Source organism: Ursus maritimus, unplaced genomic scaffold (assembly GCF_017311325.1).
Source record: "Ursus maritimus isolate PB19 unplaced genomic scaffold, ASM1731132v1 scaffold_4, whole genome shotgun sequence".
NCBI classification, from domain to species: Eukaryota; Metazoa; Chordata; class Mammalia; order Carnivora; family Ursidae; genus Ursus; species Ursus maritimus.
In genome coordinates, this window is record NW_024426552.1 from 9,191,776 (window position 1) to 9,219,377 (window position 27,602).

At 42.0% G+C, this 27,602-nt stretch overlaps 1 protein-coding gene and 1 long non-coding RNA gene across 9 annotated transcripts in view; one reads left to right on the forward strand and one right to left on the reverse strand.

Moving 5' to 3' along the window:
- The window catches only part of SETD4 (SET domain containing 4), a 78,602-nt gene that overhangs the window by 45,345 nt on the left and 5,655 nt on the right, over window positions 1–27,602 (forward strand). For 4 of the 8 annotated variants that reach the window (XM_040620987.1, XM_040620982.1, XM_040620985.1 and 1 more), the window contains exon 14: window positions 10,439–11,131. Coding sequence is in view for 1 of the 8 variants with exons in the window: in XM_008701879.2 (XP_008700101.1) it covers window positions 10,439–10,442 (4 nt within the window). In the remaining 7 variants the exon portion in view is untranslated. Of the gene's footprint in view, window positions 1–10,438; window positions 11,136–27,602 lie in introns of those variants that run through there. The other 4 variants (XM_040620986.1, XM_008701878.2, XM_008701879.2 and 1 more) reach the window with 4 other exon arrangements.
- Window positions 17,529–19,049, reverse strand: LOC103673138. The gene is made up of 3 exons (XR_571329.2): window positions 18,918–19,049; window positions 18,118–18,209; window positions 17,529–17,678 (listed from the first exon to the last, which is right to left on the reverse strand). It is a non-coding gene; the product is annotated as an uncharacterized LOC103673138 (long non-coding RNA).

The window sequence follows — 27,602 nt, forward strand, 5'->3', positions numbered from 1 at the left end:
ATAACCACAAGCCTGGTGGCCTAAAACAATAGCATTTTAGGGGCGCCTGGGTGGCTCAGTTGGTTGAGGGTCTGACTTTTGATTTCGGCTCAGGTCATGATCTCAGGGTTGTGAGACGGAGTTGCATGTCAGGCTTGTGCTCAGTGTGGAGTCTGCTGGAGATTCTTTCTTTCCCTCCCCTTCTGTTCCCCCTCCCCCAAACAAATAATTAAAATCTTAAAAAACAAAAACAACAAAAAGAATAGCGTTTTATTCTGTCACAGTCCTGAAGGCCAGAAGTCTGAAATCAAGGTGTCAGTAGAGTTGGTTCCTTCTGGAGGCTCTAAGGAGGAGTCTGTTCCACACCTTTCTGCTAGTTTCTGGTAGTTGCTGACAATCCTTGAGATTCCTTCGCTTGTAGCTACATCATCCCAATCTCTGCTGCCATGGTCATTTCACCTTTTTTCTGTCTCTCTGTTACTCCTTTTCTCTTAAAAGAACTTCTCTTTGGGGGGTACCAGGGTGGCCCAGATGCTTAAGAAGTGTCTCGCTCTTGGTTTTGGCTTAGGTCGTGATAGGATTGGGGTCATGGGGTTGGGGTCACGGGATTGGGCCCTGCATCAGGCTCTGCACTCAACGTGGAGTCTGCTTGAGATTCTCTCCCTCTGCCCCTCATCGCTGCTCAAGGTCTGTCTCTCTAAAATAAATAAAATCTTAAAAAAAAAAAAAAAGAAGGACTTGTCATTGGATTTAGGGTACACCTGGTTGATCTAGGATGAGCTCATCTTGAAATCCTTCACTTAATTACATCCATAGAAACCTTATTTCCAAATAAGGTTCCATTCAAAGGCACTGGGGCTTATGACTTAGACATTTCTTTTGGTGGTGGGCAGGTAGGTGGGGGGACACTGTAGGGGAGGGAAAAACCTTTTTCTCTACTCTTTTAGGTTCAGTGACAGGGCCTTGTGAATTAAACTGCCAAAAGACAGATCAATAGGAGAAAACATTTATTTTGCATGCACATAGGGGCTACATAGAAAACAAAACCCAAAGAAATAGTTAGGCTTGAGGCCTTATATACCGTTTTTAAAAAGGTGATAATGTAGAGAAGTGGCTAGACAAAGAAAAAGGGGTTTGGGCGTCTGGGAAGAGGGTAGATTTTGGGAAAGTAAATATATGGGGAAACTAATGGAAAACAAGGGCTATTTAGTAAGGATTGTTATGCAGACTAAAGTTGGCAATCTCCAGTGATAGGAGTCCCTGGCGATTAAGAGTTGTTTTCCTTTTCCTGGTACAGGGACAGGGGGAGGAGCACCTTTACAGACAGAAATTTGTGCCTTGATTTTAGGCAGAAAGGAAGAGGGCAGAGAGTTCTCCTGCATCTACTGTTTCTCAATTGACTGTAACCCAAAAAGCCCTCTGCTAAAATGACATATTTTGGGGTAGCATGTCCTGATTCATTTCAACTCCATTCAACCCACGATGACATATAATGGATGACATTTACATCCAAGCTGTATAGATGTATGTACATCTAATACACACACACATCCCGTGAGTGGACTCAGAGTTTTAGAAAATACAAAGTCTTGTAGAGAAATAAGGCAAATGACACTGCTCTTTTTGGTGACTTTTATAATCAGATTTATCCACAGATTGAGTGAAGCAGCCATGTAAAGATCTCAAAAAACTAGTCATTTTATAGGTAAAAATGAATATTGCTAATGTAATTACTGAAACATTTTTAAGAAAGTATTTTAAGGAATAAATTACTTTTTAAAGAAGTAATGGTTTTGTCCCCCTTCTGTATTCCAGAAGCAAGCATGTGCTACATACAGTGTTATATTCGTTTTAGGTGCATGACATAGTGATTTGAAAATTCTGTCCTTTGCTCGGTGCTTACCACAGTAAGTGCAGTCACCCTCTTATTCTTGTCTTTCTTGTACTATTAGTGGGAAAACTTGTGGTCTTTCACCTTAAGTATAATGTTAGCTTTGGGTTTTTCCAGATGTCCTTTATCAGGTTGAGAAAGTTCCCTTCTATTCCTACTTTACTGAATTTTTTTTTTTAATCATCAAAGAGTATTGGAGTTTGCCAAATGCTTTTTCCGTGTCTGATCATGTGGTTTTTGTCCTTGTATTTTCTTAATAAAATGTATTACACTGATTGATTTTCATATCAACCAACCTTGCATTCCCGGAACAAATCCCATTTGGTCATGGAGCATAATCCTTTTTATATGTTGCTGGATTGGGTTTCTTACTATGTTGTTGATGATTTTTCTATCTGTATTCATTAAGGGATTTTGGCTATAGTTTTCTCATATCCTTGTCTGGTTTTGGTATCAGGGTAATTAGGTAATCTCACCTCATGAAATAAGTTTGGAAGTATTTCCTTTCTTTTCTTTGGAAGAGTTTGTGAAGTATTGGTGTTCTTTTTTTTTTTTTTTTTTACTGTGTAGCATAACGTAGGGCTCCTTATGCTCTATTCTGTAATGTAAAGAGGCAAGTAAGAAGGAATAGTACCTTTGTGCTTCTAGTTGTCATCTCTGTGTGATGCTTGGACCTGTGGCAGCCTCTTTAGGACTATGAGGGGAATCATCCCAAGTCAATACCCTGAGGATAGCAGACTAGAAAGAAGGAAAGAAGAAAAAGGGAGAGCTCTTTATGAGCAACTGAAAAATCAACCCTGGAGCCTTCCTTTCTCTCTCTCTCTTCCCCCTCCCCCCCACCATAGTGGATCTCTTGCTATGTGAAGTAACTCATGTCTTTATTATCATTTAAGCTCCTTTTTGTTGGGTTTTCAGTTATGTGCAGCTGAAAATATTGGAGAGTGATTATTGCCTCCTGTGCAATAGTATTCCCTGTTTTCTTTATTGTCTCCCATTTTCTATGTCATCAGGCTGGGAGAACATAAATTGTACCTGCAGAAAAGTAGCATCAAAGAGATCAGACAGTCATTGGCTTCCGTGTAAAGCAGACCAAGTACAGCCTCAAGGTTCCCTGGAATATAACTTTGCTGGGACCCTTTAGGCTGCCCTGAACATTAAAAAATCCTTAAGTCCTTAAGGGGTTTACCATTTTTGTCCCTTGCATGAAAGTGGGTAAAATAAAGGACAGATTGGGTTTGGAGAGCCATACAGTGGAGCCTGAATTGTCACTCACAGAATGACCATGTATATTCGTCAGGGTTCCCCAGAGAAGCGAGGCCAATAGAATTGGTCCCACATTTCTTCCCCTTGGAACACACACCCTATGTAATTCCCCTTCCTGGATGTGTGGATGTGTGGATGTGTGGATGGCACAATGATTAGGGTATGTTATGTGACATAAGTGAAGGGATTTTTCAGATATAATTAAGGTTCCAAATCAGTTGACTTTGAGTTAATCAAAAGAAAGGTGGTCTTAAGTGGGCCTGATCTAATCAGCTGGGCCCTTAAAAGGGACCGAGTGCCTTCTGAAGAGATAGATTTGAAGTGTGAGGGGGCCTCTGGCAGAGAGGAGGCTACGTGGCAAGGGCTTGAGAGCATCCTCCAGTAGCTAGAGTGCTCCCCAGCCGACAACTGTAGCAAGAAAATGGGGACCTCAGTCATACAGCCCCAAGGAAATCAATACTGTCAACAACTTGAAGCTGCTTGGAAGTGGGTCTTTCCCTCATGGGGTCTCTGAATGACAATGTACCTGGCTAACAAGTTGATTTCAGCCTTGTGACACTGTCTTAGTTTGCTCGGGCTGCTGTAACAAACATACCATAGACTGAGCGGCTTAACCAACAGACGTTTATTTCTCGCTGTCTGAGATTTTGAAAGTCCAAGTTCAGCGTGCTGGCAGATTGCGTGTCTGGTAAGGGCCCTCTTCCTGGTCTGCAGGTGGCTGGTTTTGCAGATGTCTTCACATTGCAGAGAGTGAACGAGCTCCAGTCTCTTCGTTTTCTTATAGGGCACTCTTCTCATCATGGGGGCTCACCCTCATGACCTCATCCAGGGCTAATTAATTCCAAAGTTTCCGGCACTTGATGGTTAGGGCTTCAACATATGAATTTGAGTGATATAAACATTTAGTGCAAACTGAGAGCAAAGAACCCAGTTAAAATGTGCTGGAGTCCTAGCCTACAGAAACTGTGAAATTAATAAAATGGTGTTGCTTGAAGCTGCAAAGTTTGTGCAAATTTGTTATGTAGCAGTAGAAAATTAATATAGGTAACATTTCAAATATATTCCTTTCTACTGGAAAAAATAGGTTAATGATCAACATAGAATAAATTGTGAAAAATAATGTTTGACAACTCAGAAAATTACATAGATCAATTCCCCAGGAAATTGCCTTTTTTTTCTATTAAATTTTGTCACTTCTGATGGGACCCCACAGACATGGGGCAGGGGAATGCTTTTCTGTCTTCCCCCAAAGAGTTGGCCAGGTGTGTTCAGCTGTTGGGAGGCCGGTGCCTCTGAGAGGCCCTCGTCCTGGCCCTGGGACGGCCTTGGCCCTGGGAGGCCATAGTCAGCCCCAGCTTGTACACACTCTGGGGTTCCTTGTGTGCAGAGGAAATCTACTCCAGGCAAGTGCGTCCAAGTTAAAAAAAACCATGGCCTTGGGAAAGATGGCTTCAAATACACAGGGCCATTATCTGGTTGAGTATTGTTTCTCGATGGCCTGAAGTGTAGTCATTTCTTGAAACCTTGTCACTCAGTAAAAATTGTTGAGGCAAATCTGGTTTGCTCAGTAGCTCTACTCCTGTTCTCAGCTCGGGCATCAGTCACAGTTGATAGGTGTAGCACCGGCGTCAGGTCTGACTCCATGGTATTAAACTGATAACAAAGTGGTTTCTTAAAGATAAATGATGATCAAAACTACTGACCTTTTCTTAGCCTTACTTCAGAAGTTCTTGGGATTATTTCTCAATGTTACAAGTAGATAGGGAACAATTTTCTTTTCTCTCTTTGGCTTTGATGGGATCACAGATAGTTGTGTGCATTACTAGCTTCCTAGAAGTACCTTTTCTCTTGTTTTTGGATTGACAATGAAAATGCGAATTAGATGGAGGGTTTTTCTTTTTTTTTTTTTAGCAAATTTAAAAAATGTCCAGTCATTTGTACAAATGGTTTAAAAGCCTTGAGATTTTAGGAACGTGTATTTGCAATTATTCTCCTTTAATAATTAATCACTAATATGTTTTAATCACTGAGAACATTGTTTTGATCATTAAGAATTTACAATGTAAAGGTTATTTCAAGGTCAAATTTCAGATGTTAATCATTGTAACCTAATGCATGTAAATCTCTACTGAATTCGGTTTAAAAATAAAAAGTAAATCATTAATTCGAGCTAGCGTACTTACTGGAAGTTGTCTTTTATTCTCTGCTGTGGATCAGGGTCATTCTTTAATCAAACCTCAGTTTGATCCGAGTTGTAGGAAGAAAAATCAGTCTTCTCCTGTCTTTCTTTCCCTAAAAATACAGCTCTCACATGGAACCTCTTCCAACTTCCCCTTTCTCTTAACTGTTCTCATCTCATCTGTAATTATTGCTGCTGCGTTTTTAAAAAAATTTTTTAAATATTTTTTTAAATTTTAGTTTTGAGGGCAGATTGTGTCACCAGGCACAAGACACTAAGAAGTCATGTGGCTTTGTTTGCTGGTAGGATATTTTTGCTTGAAGCATCGATATGAAAGCTTTGTATGGTATCTTCCTTTTGCTTGAAAGGGCATTCTGATTACTGAGGCCTTCTGCTTAACTGTCTTCTGACCAGGGGCTGTGTGGGGTATGGGTTACAGCATGGGTTCTGGCCGGAGCCTCACCTGGGTTTGGGTCCTGATACACCACTCACTAGTTCTGGACCCATGGAAAGTTTTTATCGTCCAGCCTTTGCCTCTTCCTCTTCATCTGTAAATGGAGACAAGCAGAGTACTGATTTCCAGCGGCTGTTTTGAGGATGAAATGTACCTCAGGACGCAGCCAAAGCTGGCTATTGTGTAGGGACATCGATTTAACTCATACTACAGAGAAAATGTAATGCCTTCTTTGTGGCTGCATGATCCAATTTCCCCCTGAGCCCACCCCACAGGTTACTGGGCAAAATCTGGCTTTTAGTCCTGTCCAGTTTAAATTTTGTCTCATCCAATTTAATCTAAAAGCCTCCATTGAATTTAAATAGCTTCAGCAATTGCCTGAAGAGAAACATGGTCCAGTAGCCTCCCTTGTTTCTTTCCCTAAAATGGCATTGGGTGGGAGGAGGGGTTTTGTGTTTATAGTTCTACCCTCCCCGTGCTGGTTCTTCTGTCTGTAACTGGTGAACTTGCAGCCTGTCCCAGGCACTGCCTCTGGGGCATATCTGCTATCTCTGCCTTACTGGCTTTTGCTACCTGCAGACCTCTGAGCGTGATTCTGTACCTGGCCCCAGGCCGGGAATCCATGTCGCCCAGGATAGCTGATCTTCAAGGCATCCTCTAGAATGACCATGCTTTTCGGTGCTGCCAAATTTTGCAGGATGTGTCCGATCCCTGAATTGGAATGCAGGACAGCCTGTAAGCTGGTTCCTTTATACCTGCCATATGTAGTGTGGTCAGAACTCTGTCCTGGATATCCTCACTTGAAAAATAGTCTACCTGTTGGCTTGTCATTATGGACTTCATGTTTCTGTCTTCCCCCACCCCCCCATTCTTATGTTGAAACCATAACTCCCCAGTGTGATGGTTTTGGGGCCTTTGAGCAGTGATTAGGCTTAGACGAGGTCAAGAGAGGATAGCCCCCATAATGGGGTTAGTGCTCTTATAAGAAGAGGAAGAGCCCAGAGCTCCTGGTCTTCCTCTGCCAGGCGAGGACACACACCAAGAAGAGGGATGTCTACACAGCAGGAAGCGAGCTCTGACCAGAACCTGACCATGCTGGCACCCTGATCTCAGACCTCCCAGCCTCCTGAACTATAAAAGAGAAACATTTGTTGTCTAAGCCAACCAATCTATGGTATTTTTTTTTTATGGCAACCATAGTGGAGGAAGGCACTTGTCTTATTCTCCTGCCTCTGGGCTCTTTTCTCCTCACCACAGTTCACCCAGGGCCAAAATGGAGCAGATTCTGTCCAGGCCTCCGGTATAAAGACCCCATGGCTTAGTCCTCCAAGCCTGGCTGTTGATATGCTACTGGGGGGATAAGCAAAGCTGGATGCCTTTTCTCAGGACAACAGCCCAGCCTGAAGGGCCATCTCCTGCTGCAAAATCATCACTGTGCATGCTTGAAGGTGAACATTTCGTTGGTCTGTCTCTTTGCATGTCTTCTGTATCCTCATTCTCTATCTAGACAGAGGGATATCTCAAAGGTCAGAGCAATGAGAAAGGCAAAAGAGAAAAAAAAAGCACATTAATGCTCTCCAAACCGCTACCCTTGTAACACTGATGTTGGACTGAAGTTTCTTGCAGGCTGAGACTGGGTCTGCGTGCTGCCAGTGCCTGCGTAGGACCAAGCACAGTTTTTGGTCAAAACCCAATAAATATTTGTTGAATGAATGATGATAACGATGAATATCTTTAGAGTTCCCTATGAACAAATGTGGATGGACTTCTCAAACAGCTTGTCAGCAATTAACAGCAGATGTCTCATAGACATTTTACCATGAAGAAATAATGGATCCCTTGTTAACTGTGAAGAAAGTAACTCTTTGAAGCTGAGAGAAAAGGAATTTTTCCCTTTTCTCCATGAAGAGCAGAGTTATAGGAATGATAAACTGTTGTCAAAGCAAAAATTGCAGTGGACAAAGTTAAACAGTCAAAGGTGACCTTATTCAAGACTATTACAATGAGGGGGAGAGACTAGAATGGAGTCTGAACTCAAATCTACTGAAACAAAGGGCAGGAGGACCTCTATGGGCTGCAGTGAGCTAGTGGAGGATGTTAGCGGGAGGTTGGTTGATGTGATGTGTAGAGCACGTTGGGTTATTTCCTCAGTTCCCAAATGTTTTCTCTGTGATTAGGCCATCAAATGAGGTTCCTGCCTTCCCACAGAGACTGGGAGGTAAGGGTGCTATCTCCCTTGATGATTACATTTTAAAGCAATGGCTCCTGGGTGCTTGAGAAAGACATCCCTGAGCTGTAAAACCGGCAAGAAGCTTTAAAAGAAATTATATATATCTCGAAGTGGCAGAGAAAGAATATACAATTACAAGTTTTCTAGACAAAATGCTCTAAGGAAAGGGAGGTCAGGGCCTAGGGTCGGAAATGAAACTCTCTAAAGTTTAGTCAAGCTGAGGGAAACATTAAGGCTCTTGGTCACTCTGAACCAAGTGAACAGATGGTTTCCCCTTGGGAATTTAATATGAATGTAATGTTTTATGTTGTTCACTCTCAATATTCCTTCCAGAAGTAAAATACGATTTACTGTTGAATAGCAACAGGACAATGGAGCTACCGTTCCTATGTTATTTTTGGGTTCAGAATTTGGGAACAGTAATCAGAGAAGAAATTAGACAGACTAGGTCCTGTCTGTGGAAGTTCTTCGGAGCCTGAGTGCTACTGACGAAAACTTGGCCACGGTTCTTCCACTTTAGAGTAAGTGTTAGCAGTGAGTGTTTTCCCAATTCTGATGCCATTACCAGCCATATATGTATTGAATCAGACACTTGAAGATAAAATATGTCATATACATACAGATTTCTTTACTACAAAGAAAAGTCTGTTCTATGGGCTACTTGTTCTTGTGTATCCCTCAGAGTTCTATTTTCTCCTCTACCATCCCGCTCTGCTAATAATTATTAGTAGGTCTTCATCACCATAACTCTCCAGCATTAGTAAAGTTAAATAGGAAAACGTTCATAAGTTCAGACACACTGGATACAGATACAGGCATCTAAAGTAGCATGGATTTGGGGCTTCAAAGAAAAGAACCCAATGCTGGAAACAAGGATAAAATGATAGAGAACGTAAAGATAAATGGGAAATTTAAGCTAACAGTATTGGTTAGGCCAAGAAGGCACCAGCACATTTTCACTTAGATGATGTCAGGTGTGGGGCAGCTGATAGAAATATCATGAGCTGCCAGAAAAGGTTGGATACTCCTGAGGTTTGGAAATATCTATCTGTAGGTCTTGGTTATATCTGCTCGAAGATGCCATTTAATGTAAGCTAGGGCTGTTTCTAGGACCTTATCCCTCCTTTAAACGATCCCGTGTTATAAACTGCTCCTTGGCCTTGCTGTGCTGTGTGCACAATGCATACTCTGTCAGCGCTCAGGGAATTGTAGAGCCATGCGTCTTGATGAAGAAGAAGAACACATACCAGGGGCCAGTAGTAAATTAGTGCCAGAAGCTCAACTTCCCCATTGGCTGGTCACATTTGATGATTTGCATAGATTTTATACCTTTTGGATTAAGTGCCTTCTGGGTTGTGCTCACTGTTTATTGAAATAGTAATGGCTGATAAGTTTAACAGTAGCAGTTTTTTGGATCCAAAGGATATTGAGCGAAAAGCCCTCCTCTTACTTATTAAGTGCTATATCCACAATATTTTTCCCCCATCAGAAGCTAGATACAGATGGTTTCCAAGATATATTTTTGACATACTTCATCGTTTGGATCTGAAATAAATGTTGAAGTGTTTCTGGTTGAGTAGAAGCTCCTTTTAATTATATTAAAAGGTAGAGATTAGCAGCAGGACCAATCCCTTCCCCTAAATACAGTGCTTTTATTCTATAGATAGTTGATTTATTTTAGGAGGATTGTTTAACTCATGGTATTTGTACACTGATGGTGTTATGGGTCAAGTTAGAGTAATAGCTTAAATTTCTCCACCATTCTATAGAGTTTTTATATTTGGTTCTATTAATGTGTCTGGTATATGCTCTGTTAAGGCCTGCACTGTGTTCCTCCAAATTCGTATTTTAAAGCTCTAACCTTCAGTGTGACTGTATTTGGAGACAGGCCCTTTGAGGAGATAATTAGGGTTAAATGAGAGTGATAGTTAATTTTATGTCAACTTTACTGGGCTAAAGGATGCCCAATAGTTGGTAAAACATTATTTCTGTGTTTGAGAGTATTTCTGGAAGAGATTAGCATTTGAATTGGTGAGCTGTCTAAAGCAGGTGGCCGTCTCCAGCGTGGGCGATCATCATCCAGTCCATCGAGGGCCCAGACAGAGCAACAGGGCAGACGAGGGGGAAATTACCCTCTGCTGGAGCTGAGACCTCCATCTCCAGCTCTCAGACATCGACAGTCCTGGGTCTCGGGCTTTTGGACTCAGTTTGGAACGTAGATCATCACCCCTGCTTCTCAGGCCTTTGGACTTGAACTGTATTAAACTGCTAGCTTTCCTGGTTGTCCAGCTTGCAGACAGCATACTCTGGGACTTCCTGGCCTCCACAACCACATGAACCAATTCCTATAATAAGTCTCCTTCTCTGGAGAACTCTAACTAATACAATGAAGTCCCGAGGCTGGGCCCTACTTCAAGAGTACTCCTTTCTTTATAAGAACAGGTAGAGACACCAGGGATATGTGCAGGCAGATGAAAGGCCATGTGAGGACACAGTGAGAGGATCTACATGCAAGCCAAGGCGAGCGCTCCCAGGAGAAACCAAACCTGCTCACACCTTGATCTTGGACTTCCAGCCTCCAGAACGGTGAGAGATAAACGTCTGCTGTTGATCCCCTGCCACGCCCCCGCCCCCCTCCCCCGCCCCTTGCACCCGGTCTGTAGTATTTTGTCATGGCCGTCCTAGCAGACTACAAAATCCTCTAAGGAAATAAGTATTGGGCCAATTTAAAATCCAAGGACTCAGGAAATGCCCTGGCAGATCAAAGCCACACAATGCAAGTACTTAATCCCTATCCCATTGAAAACATCTTTCCCCTTCTGTAATTTGCATCTGAATAATCCAAAAAAAAAAATGCTGGAAATGGAACTACCAAAGTGACTATATGCAAAAGTTGAGAAATACAAGGGAGTTTTTCTTCCTTAGGTGGGTGAATGAACCCTAGTACCATCCGCCACATAGGCTGTCCCGGGGTCCCTCCAGTTAACGATGAGTTACGCTGATTTGGTCGAGCAAGTGTTACAAAGAGATTCCTAGCATATGTGAAGAAACTATGAAAAAGCACAAGGAGATGCTTTTTTTGTTAGTTTTAAAAAGAGGACGGGGCATCTGGGTGGCTCAGTCAGTTAAGTGTCCGACTCTTGATTTCGGCTCAGGTCATGATCTCAGGGTCGTGAGATGGAGCCCCACGTTGTGGGGGTGTGCTGGGTGTGTAGCCTGCTTAAGATCTTCCCTCTCCCACTGCCCCTCCCCCTGCTTAAAAAAATAAAAAGAGGAAACACAAATGATAAATTACTATGGGGATACCTTGTTAAGTAAATAAAGGGTCCTATTTAGAAAGAGGTGAGCATGTCTGCAGTTACTGTGATAGGAGTGGTCAGGACGCATTTATCCATGCGACATGGTTTACAGAAACCGGAAGTCGAAGGTGCTAAGTCACCTTGCTGATCCACTCTTCAGTGCTTCAGGAGGGCTCACTAATTAAATTAGCCTCACAACACTGCTGTGAGGTCACTGAGCGTCTCTGCCCTCATTTTCCTTACTGTACCATTTTCCATTGGCTGGAATTGAGCAAATTGCCCTGTGTTGAGCTCCCATTATGACTACTCCACAGCTGTGGCCTTCCAACTAGCTTTTTTCCCCCTGGAGTGTCTACTGGATACTGCAAATCCCAAAGTTGGTCCATTTACCTGCGGCTCTGTGCAGATCTGGTCCTATTTCCAAAACAACGTCACTTGATATTTAAGAAGCAACCGGAATTCTTAGTTATTTTTACTTGCAATTTCAAGGTTTTTTTTTTTTTTTTCTTTTCCCCAAATCTCCTTGGGCTATAAATTAATCTTAGTCAAAACATGCTTTTAAGAGAAGGGACTCAAAGTAGGACAACGACTTGTTCTTTTTGAAATTGCATATAATTTAACATAGTATAACCTTTGAAGGGGAAATGTGATCTGTTCAGAGCATTGCAGTGGTATTTAAGGAGGCTGTATGTCTGAAAGCCCCATCTCAGAGAAAGCAGGTATTTGGTTTCAAATGATCAAAACAGCCTTGTACTCTTCTTGGACTTATTTTGACATCTAAATAATAGTTCTGGCATTTCTTTCAGAGTGTAAATCAATAACATTGACTTAGTGCATTCTTTCCTCTTATTTTCTTTCCTTACTCTTTTATAACCTTAGATCAAGTATTAATAATTATTTTAAGGCTTGGCTTAGATTTAGTACTTTGCCACTTAGTGATGCAGGAGGTACTACCCCTCCTCCCCCTTTACCAGTTGCCTAGTTTTTCCAGAATATTCTGTTTCTGAGACAAAGACAGCATCTTCAAAAGCAGATAAGTGGTTGCTTTGACGTGTTTCTTTTTCCTCTTCCCTAGTACACACAGTATTGGAGCACATACATCTCTCTCCTTTTTTTTTTTTTTTTTAAGATTTCTTTGTTTTAGAGAGAGAGCGCAGAAGCGGGGGGGGGGCAGAAGGAGAGGGAGAGAGAGAGAGAATCCCAGGCTCCCTGCTGAGTGCAGAGCCTGACATGGGGCTTGATCTCACAACCTGATTGTGACCTGAGATGAAACCAAGAGTTGAATGCTTAACCCACGGAGCCATCCAGGTGCCCCTTTCTCCTATTCTTCTCACACTCTGCTTTTATTAATTGCCCTGATTTCTTTCTTTTTTTTTTTTTTTTAAAGATTTTATTTATCCATTTGACAGAGATAGAGACAGCCAGCGAGAGAGGGAACACAAGCAGGGGGAGTGGGAGAGGAAGAAGCAGGCTCATAGCGGAGGAGCCTGATGTGGGGCTCGATCCCACAACTCCGGGATCACGCCCTGAGCCGAAGGCAGACGCTTAACCGCTGTGCCACCCAGGTGCCCCTGCCCTGATTTCTCATCCGTGTTTCTGAATGCTTGTTTGCCAGTGGCCTACCTCAGAATCACTGGTGCTTGTTGAAGCTGCCATTCTTGGGCTTCACCCCACACCTAAAATCCCCAAATCTCTGGGAATGAGGACCTAGAAGTTTTTTTCTTTAAAAATTAAAAAATTTTTTTTAGTAGACTCCACACCAAATGTGGGGCTTGAACTCAGGACCCCGAGATCAAGAGTCCCACACTCCACAGACCGAGCTAGCCAGGCACTCCTAGAAAGTGTAGTTTTGACAAGCACCCAGAGATGCTTTCAGCATTAATACCCACGGAGCATGACCTTACACGTTGCTGGTTTTCTGACTGTCTTCTCTCCATTCCAGTTAGACTGTCATTAGTTATTGAATTCTTACACACTAACTTCTAATTATGGCTGTTATTATAGTTTCAAAAATACACTGCTCCAAAATCCTCATGATTTGGCCTTAAAACTCTGCAGAACATGGGAGACAGTATGGTGTGGGAGGGGGCTGAGGGGGCGGGTGAGGGAGCAGAGAGAAGTGGAAGGTGTCACAGAGGTCCTTCAAACCTGGGTTTGATTTCCAGTTCTGCTGCGGAACTAGCTAAATGACCTTGGTTGATTTGACCTTGTGAAACCCAGATTTCTTAGCTCTTGGGGGATGGTAATTTGTCAGGCAGGGCTTTTGAGGAGGACGAAACAGAACCACAGGTGTAGCGCTGGGAGGTGTGACTGTGTGGTAGCTTTTGTTGATCTTTAGTTTATTCCTTTTGTCTTCTGCATTCTTGCTCTTCTGTCTTTGGTTGTCTTAGCTCCTTATCATTGTCCTTATTATCCCCTTGAATATGATGGTTACCTTCTTAAATTCTCCTTTGCATCTTCTTTTTCAGATAGATACTCCTCTTTAAAATGATTTCAGCTTATTCAAACTTTTTCTTTTTAAACTTTTTTTTTCTTTCAAGTAGGCTCCATGCCCAGCGTGGAGCCCAACATGGGCTTGAACTCATGACCCTGAAATCAAGACCTGAGCTGAAAACAAGAGGCAGACACTTAACTGACTGAGCTACCTAGGCACCTGCAAACCTTTTATGTTTGATTGTTTTGAGGTAATAGTCTAGAAATTTCTCAGGCTGAGAGTCTGTGATAGATACCTGCTGTTTGGTCTGTTCAGCATCCCTCTCTCCAGTATCAGCACTTCTCTTCACCTTTAGGGTCTTGCCATCCCCCCCCCCCATAATGGATGGTTAGGGGAGGCTGGCTGGCGGGATAGGCACCTGACTTGGGCATGCCACTCATGACACCATGTCCTTCCCACCATGGTGATTGGTCCCCTCGTGGTGACACAAGCAGGGCCAATCAGTGTGACTTTCTGTAGTTTTCTGCATGGGACTTACAGGGAAGGCTTGCTTTCCTTTTGGAGCCCCACGTCTCTTGGAGCTTTGCGATCCTTTAGGCTGCTAACACTTGCTTGAGGGTGGGGAATAGGAGTGGGGGAAGAAGGCAGTGTCTGTTCCCTCCTGGGGCTTACTCCCACTCTTGCTTGTAGGGAAACTCCTTTCTAATCTCTTTTGGAGAGAGACCCTCTGTGAAGATGCTGGGTTCTGGCTCCTCTAGGACTTACAACTTTCTCAATTGTCTGTATTCCACACCTCTTCTCTTTCTCAAGTTATGTATACATTTGTCAGTGTGGTCGAGTTTGGGGAAGCATTCAGGCAGAGGCATTTATCATACCTGGAATCGCCATTCCCCCATCCCTTAGGTTCTGTTGGTGAGATTGACCCATCAGATCCAGTCCTTTTATCTAGTATAGTAAGCTCTTTCCCAGGGACCTCCACAATTTCCTACCTTGTGTTGATTCCCCTTACTTGGCCCTGTTCTACTTGCCCCCAGGCTCAACAGATATTCGAGTAATTTCTGGGAGGCTTCTGGCCACCACGATACTTAGTGGATGACATGTGTGTGTTGCTGGGCCATCTATCTCTGCAGGCCTCATCCGTACCCTAGCCAGGACTTTTGTTACATGTATTCTTAGAACCATGCAGAAGTGTGTACATATATCACTGAAGTATGGGAATAATTAATAATACAGGAGTCAGTAGTGGATGCAAGTTCAATAATACAATTCTGTTTAATTGGTGAAAACTTCAGTGGGGTGTGGTGGAAATAGGAGGAGGTGGGAGTCAAGGTATATATATAATATTTTTGCCTCTGCCATTGGGTAGATGTGAAGTTTGGACTAGTCAGGAAGACCCTTCTTCCCACAGTTTTCTCACTGGCAAAACAAAGGATTTGCCCTACATAAACCTTCCAACTCTAAATTATGGATGACTCCGTGACAACGTTTTTTTTTTTTTTTTTTTTTAAGATTTTATTTATTTGGGGGGGTGGAGAGCGAGCATGGGGGAGGGGCAGAGGGAGAAGCAGACCCCCTGCTGAGCAGAGAGCCCGATGTAGGGCTCGATCCCAGGGCACTGGGATCATGACCTGGGCTGAAGGCAGACGCTTAACCGACTGAGCCACCCAGGTGCCCCTGTGACAAAGGTTTTAAGTGGAAATTTAGTGTCACATGGCAGGGGACTTTGAGCTGTGTGCCCAGGACCCATAGTGTTGAAGGACAGGGGTCTAGGGTTTAGAGGGGTTGACTCAGAGGATAGGAGAAAGTCAAGTGGATGAGTCTCTGAATCTCCACCCTCCTGCTATGAGAAGACCAGCTCTGATCTCCTCAGTTTTATATATTGAAGACCCATATATAATTTTATTCATTAAAATTGCACTGCTGCTAAAAAAAATGCTGGAATTCCCCTCCCACCTCATTTATTCAAGCAAGTAACACCATTTTTACCTTGGTCTAGCTTGGTATAACCAAACTTACCTTTCAGTACTCCGCAAATGAACTCCCCACGTCAATCAGGCAGGTAATGCCACAGTTGTTTAAATATTTCATGCCCATTCCCGTTTACATGGGTTCTGTCAGCAATGATTGAGCCTTGGAAAATGGGAAATTGCCAAGTACAAAAATATTTTAGTTTCTGAAGTTACTTAGCAAGATAGTGTGTAGTTGGGCTAATGAGTCAAGTGAGGCCACACTGCTGGCTGGAGGGCCCTAGGGGTAAAATAGCTGATAGCCTTGAATCTGTTATGTTTCTGATGTAACACCTTTGGGTCAGGGGCAGCAAGTCATGAGCTTCACTTCTAAGGAGATGAGCAGGGGAAAGGCATCAGCCTGTTCTGAGCTGGGTTCTAGGGCTGCTGTGGGGTGCTCCTGGCTGATTCATAAGATTTGGTCAGATGAAATCATTTCTTTGAATGGTCACCTGGAGGAGGGGGACAGCAAAATCATTAGGAGTCACTGACATGCTCGCTGTTCACTCTGCTTAGGATTCCCTCCTGGAACACATGGGCTAGAGGCTTGTCATTTCCTCTCTCGGTCTCTGGGAGCCAGGACAGTGGGTACAGGACAGGCTTTATTCTTCATGTTCATCTACAGCACCGCCCTGCAAGTGTGTGTGGATTTATCAGGAATTAATGGAAGGATTGGGGTTTAATTAAGATAAATCACAACATAAAAGGGGAAGGATGATAAATACTTTCTATGTAAAATATGGCCTTTTCTTTTTTTTTTTTTTAAAGTTGAAAGGCAAAGTTACCATCAAGTTCAACATGCCCCAGTTCCCAGGATAGCTTCTCTGGCCTAAAGTTTCTTTTCTCATCTCATTCTATTTTTGGCATCAAGATTGTATTAGCATAAAAAGTAAGTTGTGGGGCGCCTGGGTGGCACAGCGGTTGGGTGTCTGCCTTCGGCTCGGGGCGTGATCCCGGCGTTCTGGGATCGAGCCCCACATCAGGCTCCTCCGCTATGAGCCTGCTTCTTCCTCTCCCACTCCCCCTGCTTGTGTTCCCTCTCTCGCTGGCTGTCTCTATCTCTGTCGAATAAATAAATTAAAAAAAAAAAAAAAAAAAAAGTAAGTTGTACTGTTTTCTCTTTTCCTAGTATTTGAAAAAATTTATGAGATATTAGAATTCCTCTTCCTTGAATGTTTGATAAAACTTATCTGTAAAAACATTTCTCTGTGAGAAATTATTATTTTATTATTTTTACTTAAAATTTTTTTATTATGTTATGTTAGTCACCATACAGTACATCATTAGTCTTTGATGTAGTGTTCCATGATTCATTGTTTGCATATAACACCCAGTGCTTCATGCAATACGTGCCCCCCTTAATACCCATCACTGGCCTATCCCAATCCCCCACCCCTCTCCCCTCTGAAGCCCTCAGTTTGTTTCCCAGAGTCCATAGTCTCTCGTAGTTCATTTCCCCTTCTGATTACCCCCCCTTCATTCTTCCCTTCCTTCTCCTACCGATCTCCCTATTATTTTTACTTTTGCATATACTTAAAATTTTCCATAATAAAAAGTGGAGAGAATAGTATAATAAACCCCATGTACTTAGTCAGCTGAGAAAGATTTTAAATTAGAGATTAAATTTTGTAAATGGTATAGGGCCATTCAGGTTTTCTTTATCTTCTGTAGTCATTTTTGACAACTAATATTTTTTCTAGGTAATTACCTAATTCAATTAAGTTCTCAGATTATTGGCAAAAGTTGTTCATAATTTTCTCTTTTTAATTTGTGCATCTATATTAATATTTCTGTTTTTCATTCTTTTTATTTGTGCCTTCTTTCTTTTCTTCAATCAGACTTACAGAGGTTTACCAATATTTATTTCAGAGGCATTTGAGTCTACTTTTGTCTTGCTGTTCCTTTGTTTCAGTGTCCGAGTGAGTTGCATCCCAGGGCTGGAACTGAGGGTGGGAGAGGAGAGATTTTCAAGACCAAGCTAAAGAAGGTCACTTTCAGGAAGATAGTACATATTAAAAGCCATGCCATTGAGAGAAAGACAACAAAAATAATAATTTTAATACTAATATAGGTTAATTATTGTGTGCTGAGGACTAGGTTAGGTATTTTACACACTTTGACTCATTTAATGTTCATATCAAACCTGTAAGATTTCCATTATTAACTTCATTTTCAGATGAGGAAACAGGCTCTGTTGTGCTTAAGTAATTTTCTCAAAATCATATAGTTTACTGATGGTATTTGACTTCAAATATGTTTTTCCTGTTACCCAATTAGCTATGAACAGAGGGAAAACTGGGTGGGTTTCTGGAGATCTTGAAAGCCTGGGACATGAGACATGCAAAGCCAAAGGGGTAAACAAAAGTTCAGCTGGTTACTTACTTCCTTGGCCGTTCTGGCCCACGCGATGAGTTCCGTTTTAAATGACTTGATCTTTATTTTATTCTGGGAACTCCAGGGAGAAAAAAACTTGTCTGATAAAAAGATGCAAATGGAAATAAATACCTTTTTTCAATACAAGGGAAAGGCATTTCTTCAGAAATGAATTTTTAGTATGAAAAATTTGGGCAAATACTATTAAAAATTAAAGTACAGTGTGAATGTTTGCCAAAAAACTGAGGTGACCTATAAGTTTTCATGTTTTTTTAGCTTTTCACAGCAAAAATATAAAGATAATTTGGCTTTTATTATTGTTTTGCTTCAGTACCTTTCAAAGAATACCAATATTTAGTATCTCTGAGAAAACAGGTAAGGAGATAATTGGTAACAAAATCAACTTAACTGAATATCTCTAAAATAAAGGCTATTATAGGAACACTACATAAATTGTAAAAAATGGCTAGACTTCCTTTCAAAAAGCACATACATTCAGAAATTTAAGTATAAAAATCATCTCAGCTTTTAAAGTATATTGGAAACAGTTTATCTGCTAGCACTTTAATCTCCTTATAAACTATCTGCTTTCTTTGAGCAGTGTAGCAATGAAGAAGTGTGTCATGTAAACTCTGCGCGTGATGTCTGGAAACACAGGTGAATGAATATACTTGTTGTCAAAGATATCTGTAATCTGGTAAAAATAAAAATATTAGCTATTTTTCCAGATTTTATGAACATCCTATTTTATAATATTTTTGAGTATTGGAATATATCTATTAGATGGCCTGTTAGTATCTTAAACTCACGTTTTTTTCCCTTGCATCCTTGGTATCACTGCCCAGAGCACCCTCTGTCTGAGACCTCCTCTTTCTGAGAACCGTCTGCTTCTTACTCTCCCAAACCTTGGTAGCTGCTGTTGTGTTTACTCTGGCTGGTCCCGCCCTCCGTCTGTGAGTGTTCCGACCATTGAGAGATAAGCTAGGCCAATCAGTTCTGGGCACATGGAATTGAGTCTCTGAAATTCTGAATACCAAGGGACATGTGAAATCCAAGACTCGTGAGGTGGCCGTATATGTTCTTTAGAGCTGAAGGGTGGCCCTTTTCACCCTGTGAGAAGAGAAGCAGAGAATGAAGTTCTAAAGAGAGTGAACAATTATATATTTGGACAAAGGGAAGCAGAAATGTGAGGCAGAAAGAAGTAGTGGAGGTCCTTCACGAGGCCTCATTATCCTCAGACTCCATGAAGTATTCTAGAATCCATCTGACAAATTTTCTTTTCTCATTAAGGTAGTACAGATTGGTTTCTGTTACTGTTATGCAAGGAACCTTGACTAAAACAATCTCTTCTGCTCCAGAGCTAGCATTCAAGCTTGGTATGGTCTTAGAGCAAAGGTTTCTGCTAAGAAAATTTCTGAAAGAAAAAAAATAACCTAATTTTTGATGAGCATTTATGGAAAGAAGAGGGCCAGTAAATATGTATGTTCTAAAAGTGGAAAGTGGGATGTTTTCCTGTTTCATTTTAGAAAGATCAAAACTTGTTGCACTAGAAATCAGAAGAATGGATCACCAAAATGAGCATGAGGCCACCAACCAGCCTTTTGTTGAAAGGGTTGCTCTCAGCTTACTTATGACAGTTACAAAAATAATTACCCATGGTGCCTACACAGTCACTACCTCTTATGGAGCAGCGTTGGTCTGTGCAGTCCTAGAATCTCATATCAAGTTGTCTATGTGTCCATTATGTTTGAATACCCCTTCAGGAAGCATCAAGATAGGTACATGGTGGATACTTAGGTTTCTGATTTGTGTGTGTGTGTGTGTATGTGAAAAGAACTCTTTTATTTCTTTTTAAACTCCCTTTCCTTCTTCCTTTCTTAGTGTTTAGTCCTGTCTAATAGAACATTGTACTATGATGGAAGTAATTCCATATCTGTGCTGTTCAAAATGGTAGTCGCTAACCACATGTGGCAACTGAGCCCTTGGAATGTGTGGTTAGCCTGACTGAAGAGCTGAATTTTAAATTCTATTTCATTTTAATTAGTTGAAAATTAAATTTAAATATCTACACGTCCCTAGTGATACTGAATCGGACAGTGTAGATTTAGTCTGTCAATCCATTCTGAAGTTTTTGCTTCTGGTTCTAATATATCATTTGTGATTTTGTAGTGGTTTGAATTACCCATCTGATTTCCCTAACTCTCACATTTCCCACTTCAAAACGATCAGTGGCTGAAAGAGGCTGACTGTATCACCTTTCAATCAAATTTGATTTTGTTCTTTGGATGGGTTCGTCTGCCCCAGTTCTGGTTTATTCTAGATGGGAGTTCTGTGGTTGGGTGTGGGTGAATTGTGGCTTTCTACTGTATCGTTGGCATTCGTGAAACACACTGGATGCTGAGGGCAGTCAACTGTAAGCTGGGAGGAAAGTATTTGCTTATTTTTCAGTTTGTTTGAAGACCAAACCACAGCCATGTTGGGAGAAAGTAGCTTGGTGAGATAGAACCAGCACACTGTACAGAGACTTCTTCTTGGCTCACCACAAAACCTCAATGTTGATACACCTTTCTATTCTTCTTGAACCTTAATGGTAGACTTTCCTGGGTCTCAGTGGCTGTGAGAGGTCGCTTGAACTGAGTAGTAGTTTATTTACTATATGTAATTATTTCTGCAGTTGCTTCTAGTGTTTTAAATAAACTGAGAGCGACCCTTTCTAGAAGAGGTGGGGCAACAGCTTTGTGCTCCTTGTAGATTACCTCTTGGTTCTTGGTAGGATGGGTTCCAGTCTTCCTGTATCAAGTTCAAGCGTGCTGGATCCAGAGTGGGGTCTTTTGAGATACAACTGAATGCACTGGTTCAAATGACAAAAACTGCGGCCTGGTTACAGAATAGGGTGCATTTGACAGAGATAGACAAGAGTGTCTTTTCTGCTGTGTCTGATCAGGTTTCTTATCAGCAGCTTGATTGCTACTTGATTTCCTTCCTCAGTGTCCCGCTGAGAAGCAGCTCTGGTCTCAGCAGCTGGGTCATTTTGTTTTCCAAATCTTGTCCAAATCTGTGACTGTAACTATCCACAGGCTCTGTAAAGTCAGTCAATATGCGTATGTTGTCAGCAGAAAAACTTTTTTTCCCCAACCTTCCTGAAAAGGTATGGGAAAGCATTTCTCTTCCCACTTTGACCATCTGATGTTGAACTGCCTGAGCTTGGAGGTGTAGGGTGGGTTACCTACTGGTGCAGTGAGTGGTGAATCCACCTCTCCTGAGGGCTGGAGCCCAGAAGCAGGAAAGCAAGCAGGTTGAAATTTGCAGCAACTTCCTGCTATTGTCCCAGCAGGTATCCCATTGTCAAGAGAATCCAGAAAGATTGGACTGCCCTTCCTGACTAATAATGAGCATCTGTGCGATTCTTATTACTCTTGTCCTTGCGTCTCACATGGCCACAGCTTCAAGGAATGCTGGGAAGGGTCCATGAACCAGGCAGGTGCGCCCAGAGTCCTCTGCCTGTGAATTTCACCTCAGCCCGGCTTCTTATGGTGAGCCAGGAGCTAACAGCCACTGGACTTGTTTCCAGGTTTTCCCCGAAGCTCCCTCTGCTCAGCAGCATTTTTACCCTGGCTGATTCAAGGTGAAGATGGGCACTCAAGGGGGCACCGGTTTTCTCCCTTCACCTCCCATTGACTTTATTTATTTATTTTTTTTCCAGTCATCTGTTGAAGGGCATCTCGGCTCCTTCCACGAATTATTATTTTTTTTTCTATTTTAATGATTTTTTATTATATTATGTTAGTCACCATACAGTACATCCCCGGTTTCCGATGTAAGGCTCGATGATTCATTAGTTGCGTATAACACCCAGTGCACCATGCAATACGTGCCCTCCTTACTACCCATCACCGGTCTATCCCATTCCCCCACCCCCCTCCCCTCTGAGGCCCTCAGTTTGTTTCTCATAGTCCATAGTCTCTCATGTTTCATTCCCCCTTCTGATTACCCCCCCTTTCTTTATCCCCTTCTTCCCCTACCGATCATCCTAGTTCTTATGTTCCATAGATGAGAGAAATCATATGATAGTTGTCTTTCTCTGCTTGACTTATTTCACTTAGCATTATCTCCTCCAGTGCCGTCCATGTTGTAGCAAATGTTGAGAACTCGTTCTTTCTGATAGCTGAGTAATATTCCATTGTATATATGGACCACAACTTCTTAATCCAGTCATCTGTTGAAGGGCATCTCGGCTCCTTCCACGATTTAGCTATTGTGGACATTGCTGCTATGAACATTGGGGTGCATATGGCCCTTCTCTTCACTACGTCTGTATCTTTGGGGTAAACACCCAGTAGTGCAATGGCTGGATCATAGGGTAGCTCAATTTTTAACTTTTTAAGGGACCTCCACACTGTTTTCCAGAGTGGCTGTACCAACTTGCATTCCCACCAACAATGTAGGAGGGATCCCCTTTCTCCACATCCTCTCCAACAATTGTTGTTTCTTGCCTTGTCTATTTTTGCCATTCTAACTGGCGTAAGGTGGTATCTCAGTGTGGTTTTGATTTGAATTTCCTTGATGGCTAATGATTTTGAACATTTTTTCATGTGTCTGTTAGCCATTTGTATGTCTTCATTGGAAAAGTGTCTGTTCATATCTTCTGCCCATTTTTTGATTTGTTTATTTGTTTCTCGTGTATTGAGTTTGAGAAGTTCTTTGTAGATCTTGGATACCAGTCCTTTATCTGTAGTGTCATTTGCAAATATATTCTCCCATTCCGTGGGCTGCCTCTTAGTTTTTCTGACTGTTTCCTTGGCTGTGCAGAAACTTTTAATCTTGATGAAGTCCCATAAATTCATTTTATCTTTTGTTTCTCTTGCCTTTGGGGATGTGTCATGAAAAAGGTTGCTTTGGCCGATGTCGTAGAGGTTGCTGCCTATGTTCTCCTCTAGAATTTTGATGGATTCCTGTCTCACATCGAGGTCTTTCATCCATTTGGAGTTTATTTTTGTGTATGGTGTGAGAGAGTGGTCAAGTTTCATTCTTTTGCATGTAGCTGTCCAATTTTCCCAGCACCATTTATTGAAGAGACTGTCTTTTTCCCACCGGATGTTTTTTCCTGCTTTATCAAATATTAGTTGCCCAAAGAGCCGAGGGTCCATTTCTGGGCTCTCTATTCTGTTCCATTGGTCTATGTGTCTGTTTTTGTGCCAGTACCATGCTGTCTTTGTGATCACAGCTTTGTAGTACAGCTCGAAATCCGGCATTGTGATGCCCCCAGCTTTGTTTTTCCTTTTCAACAGTTCCTTGGAGATTCGGGGCCTTTTCTGTTTCCATACAAATTTAAGGACTATTTGTTCCAGTTCTTTGAAAAATGTCCTCGGTATTTTGATCGGGATAGCATTGAAAGTGTAGATTGCTCTGGGTAGCATGGACATTTTAACTATGTTAATTCTTCCAATCCATGAGCATGGAATATCTTTCCATCTTTTTATGTCTTCCTCAATGTCTTTCAAGAGTGATTTATAGTTTCTAGAATATAGGTCCTTTACGTCTCTGGTTAAGTTAATTCCAAGGTAACGTATGGTTTTTGGTGCTATTGTAAATGGGATGGATTCCCTAATTTCTCTTTCTTCGGTCTCGTTATTCGTGTATAGAAATGCAACTGATTTCTGAGCATTGATTTTGTATCCCGCCACGTTACTGAATTGCTCTATAACTTCTAATAGTTTGGGAGTGGCTTCTTTTGGGTTTTCCATATAGAGTATCATGTCATCTGCAAAGAGAGACATTTTGACTTCTTCTTTGCCAATTTGAATACCTTTGATCCCTTTTTGTCGTCTGATTGCTGTTGCAAGGACTTCTAGTACTATGTTGAATAATAGTGGCGAGAGTGGGCATCCTTGTCGAGTTCCTGATCTTAAGGGAAAGGCTTCCAGCTTTTCCCCATTGAGAATAATATTTGCAGTAGGCTTTTCATAGATGGCTTTTATGAGATTGAGAAATGTACCTTCTATTCCTACACTCTGAAGGGTTTTAATCAGGAAAGGATGCTGTATTTTGTCAAATGCTTTTTCGGCATCGATTGAGAGGATCATATGGTTCCTGAGTCTTTTCTTGTTGATATGATGTATCACGCTGATTGATTTGCGAATATTGAACCACGCTTGCATCCCAGGTATGAATCCCACTTGATCGTGATGGATAATCCTTTTAATGTACTGTTGGATTCTATTAGCAAGTATCTTGTTGAGGATTTTGGCGTCCATATTCATTAGGGAAATCGGTCTGTAATTCTCCTTTTTGAGGGGGTCTTTGCCTGGTTTGGGGATCAAGGTAATATTGGCCTCATAGAATGAGTTTGGTAGCTTTCCTTCTGTTTCTATTTTTTGAAATAGCTTTAGGAGAATAGGTATTATTTCTTCTTTGAATGTTTGGTAGAATTCCCCAGGAAAACCGTCCGGGCCTGGAGTTTTGTTATTTGGAAGGTTGTTTATCACTGACTCAATTTCTTCATAATTAATTGGCCTGTTTAAGGAATCAATTTCTTCCGGTTTCAATCTTGGTAGTTTATAGGTTTCCAGGAAGGATTCCATCTCTTCCAGATTGCTTAGTTTATTGGCATATAGCTGTTGATAAAAATTTCTAATAATCCTTCCAATTTCAATGGTGTTCGTCGTGACCTCTCCTTTTTCATTCATAATTTTAATAATCTGGGTCCTTTCTCTTTTCTTTTGGATAAGTCTTGCCAGTGGTCTGTCAATTTTATTGATTCTCTCAAAGAACCAGCTTCTAGTCCTGTTGATCTGCTCTACTGTACTTCTGGTTTCTGCTTGATTGATTTCAGCTCTAATTTTGGTCAACTGCTTCCTCGTGCGTGGATTAGGCCTGTCCCTCTGTTGCTGTTCCAGCTTCTTGAGGTGAGAATATAAAAACTGCATTTTAGATTTTTCTATTCTTTTGAGTGAGGCTTGGATGGCTATGTATTTCCCCCTTAGGACTGCCTTTGCAGTATCCCATAGGTTTTGGACTGTTGTATTTTCATTCTCATTGGTCTCCATAAATTGTTTAATTTGATTTTTGATTTCCTGGTTTATCGAGTCATTCCTGAGCAGGATGGTTCTTAGTCTCCAAGTGTTTGAGTTTCTTCCAAATTTTTCCTTGTGGTTGAGTTCCAATTTCAGAGCGTTGTGGTCTGAGAATATGCAGGGGATAATTTCAATCTTTTGGTATCGGTTGAGACCTGTTTTGTGTCCCAGAACATGGTCTATTCTTGAGAATGTTCCATGGGCATTAGAATAGAATGAGTATTCTTTGGTTCTGGGGTGTAGTGTTCTATATATATCTATGAGGTCCAACTCGTCGAGTATGGCATTCAAAGCCTTTGATTCTTTGCTTAGTTTTTGCCAGGGTGTTCTGTCTATTTCTGAGAGTGGAGTGTTGAGGTCCCCTACTATTAATGTATTTTTATTTATATGTCTCTTTATTCTGGTTAAGAGTTGGCTTGTGTATCTTGCTGCTCCCCTGTTGGGGGCATATATATTTATAATTGTCATATCCACTTGTTGAATACTTCCCTTAAGAATAATATAGTGCCCTTCTGCATCTCTAACTATAGTCTGTAGTTTAAAATCCAATTTATCTGATATGAGAATTGCTACCCCAGCTTTCTTTTGAGGTCCATTTGCGTGAAAGATGGTACTCCATCCCCTTACTCTCAGTCTGAATGCATCTTTGGGTTCGAAATGAGTCTCTTGTAGACAGCAAATGGATGGGTCATTTCTTTTTATCCAATCTGCAACCCTGTGGCGTTTTATGGGATGGTTCAAACCATTTACATTAAGACTGATTACTGAGAGATATGATTTTAATGTTGCCATGTTGCCAGTAAAGTCTTTGTTTGTATTGGCTGTGACTTTCTGTTCTGTATCACTCTTGGGGCCTTTTTACTTTTATAGAACCCCCCGTAATATCTCCTGTAGGGCTGGTTTCGTGGTTACAAAATTGGTTAGTGACTGGCGATTCTGAAATGTCTTTATTTCTCCATCAATTCTGAATGACAGCCTTGCTGGATAAAGGATCCTTGGCTGCATGTTTTTCTCTGAAAGAGCTTTAAATATGCTCCCCCAACCCTTTCTCTCATTCCAGGTCTGTGTAGACAGGTCTGACGTAATTCTGATGCTTTTGCCTTGGTACGTGAGAAATTTCTTTGCCCTGGCCGCTTTCAATACTGTATCCTTGCATCTAATATTTGCGAATTGCACTATGACGTGACGTGGCGTAGGTTTGTCGTGGTTGAGCTTGGGAGGGGTCCTCTCTGCCTCTTGGACACGAATGTTTGTTTCCCTTGCTAGATTAGGGAAGTTTTCAGCTACAATTTGTTCAAATATCTCTTCTAGACCTCTGTTTTTCTCCACCCCCTCGGGGATGCCGATGATTCTAACATTGGATCGTTTCATTGAGTCAGTAATCTCCCGTAACCTACATTCGTGGGCGTGGATTTTTTTAAGACCATCTTCTATTTTCATTTTTTCCTCTATTAACCCATCCTCCAATTCACTAACCCGTTCCTCTGCTTCTGCGACCCTGGCCGTCAGAGCCTCTAGTTTTGCCTGCATTTGGCTCATAGAATTTTTAATTTCTGTCAGATTCGCTCTCATTTCTGTCCTTAGGGATTCTATATTCTCAGTAACCTTTTCGTTAATAGTTTTTTCAATTCTACTCATCATTTTGACCATCGTTACTCTGAATTCCATTTCTGATAATTTGGTTACATCCATATCCATTATTTCTGTGGCAGAGGCCACAGAATCACTGTCTTTTCTTTGCTGGGGGGGGCTTCTCCTTCTTGTCATTCTGATGAAGAGAGGTTGCGGGGTTTCCAGAGCCCAAATTATTGACTGGGTCCCAGGCCGTGCCCCTTGTTTTATAGGGATCTTAGGGATGTGGGCTTCTTCTTTAAAGATTTTATTTATTTATTTATGTGGCAGCCAACCAGCGAGAGAGGGAACAGAAGCAGGGGAGTGGGAGAGGAAGAAGCAGGCTCCCAGCGGAGGAGCCCGATGAGGGACTCCTTTCCGGAACGCCGGGATCACGCCCTAAGCCGAAGGCAGGCGCTCAATGACTGCGCCACCCAGGCGCCCGGGTTGTGGGCTTCTTGATTTTTCAGCCTGCCTTCTGTGTTCTGGGGGAGGGGCCTGCCGCGCCAATACTCAGGCAACCCTGTTTGGGTAGAGTCTCCGTGTCCCCTGCGAGGGAGGATGGGGATGGGCACTCTCTGAGCCGGTATTTCCAGGCTTTTGTTCTCTGGCGGCTTTCCCTGGCGGTTTGCTGTGCCTCTTCTGAGAGTCAGAGCAGCAGCGGCCAAATTTCAGCCTCTGTCACGGAACAGAAGGATTGCGGCCCGTTCTCTACTAATGTTCTGGCCACTTTAACTCTGTTTCTGTTGGTGCTGCTCAACCCTGCAGCGTCCCGGGATGTGCGCCCCACACCCGGCGTCCCAGCCCTCA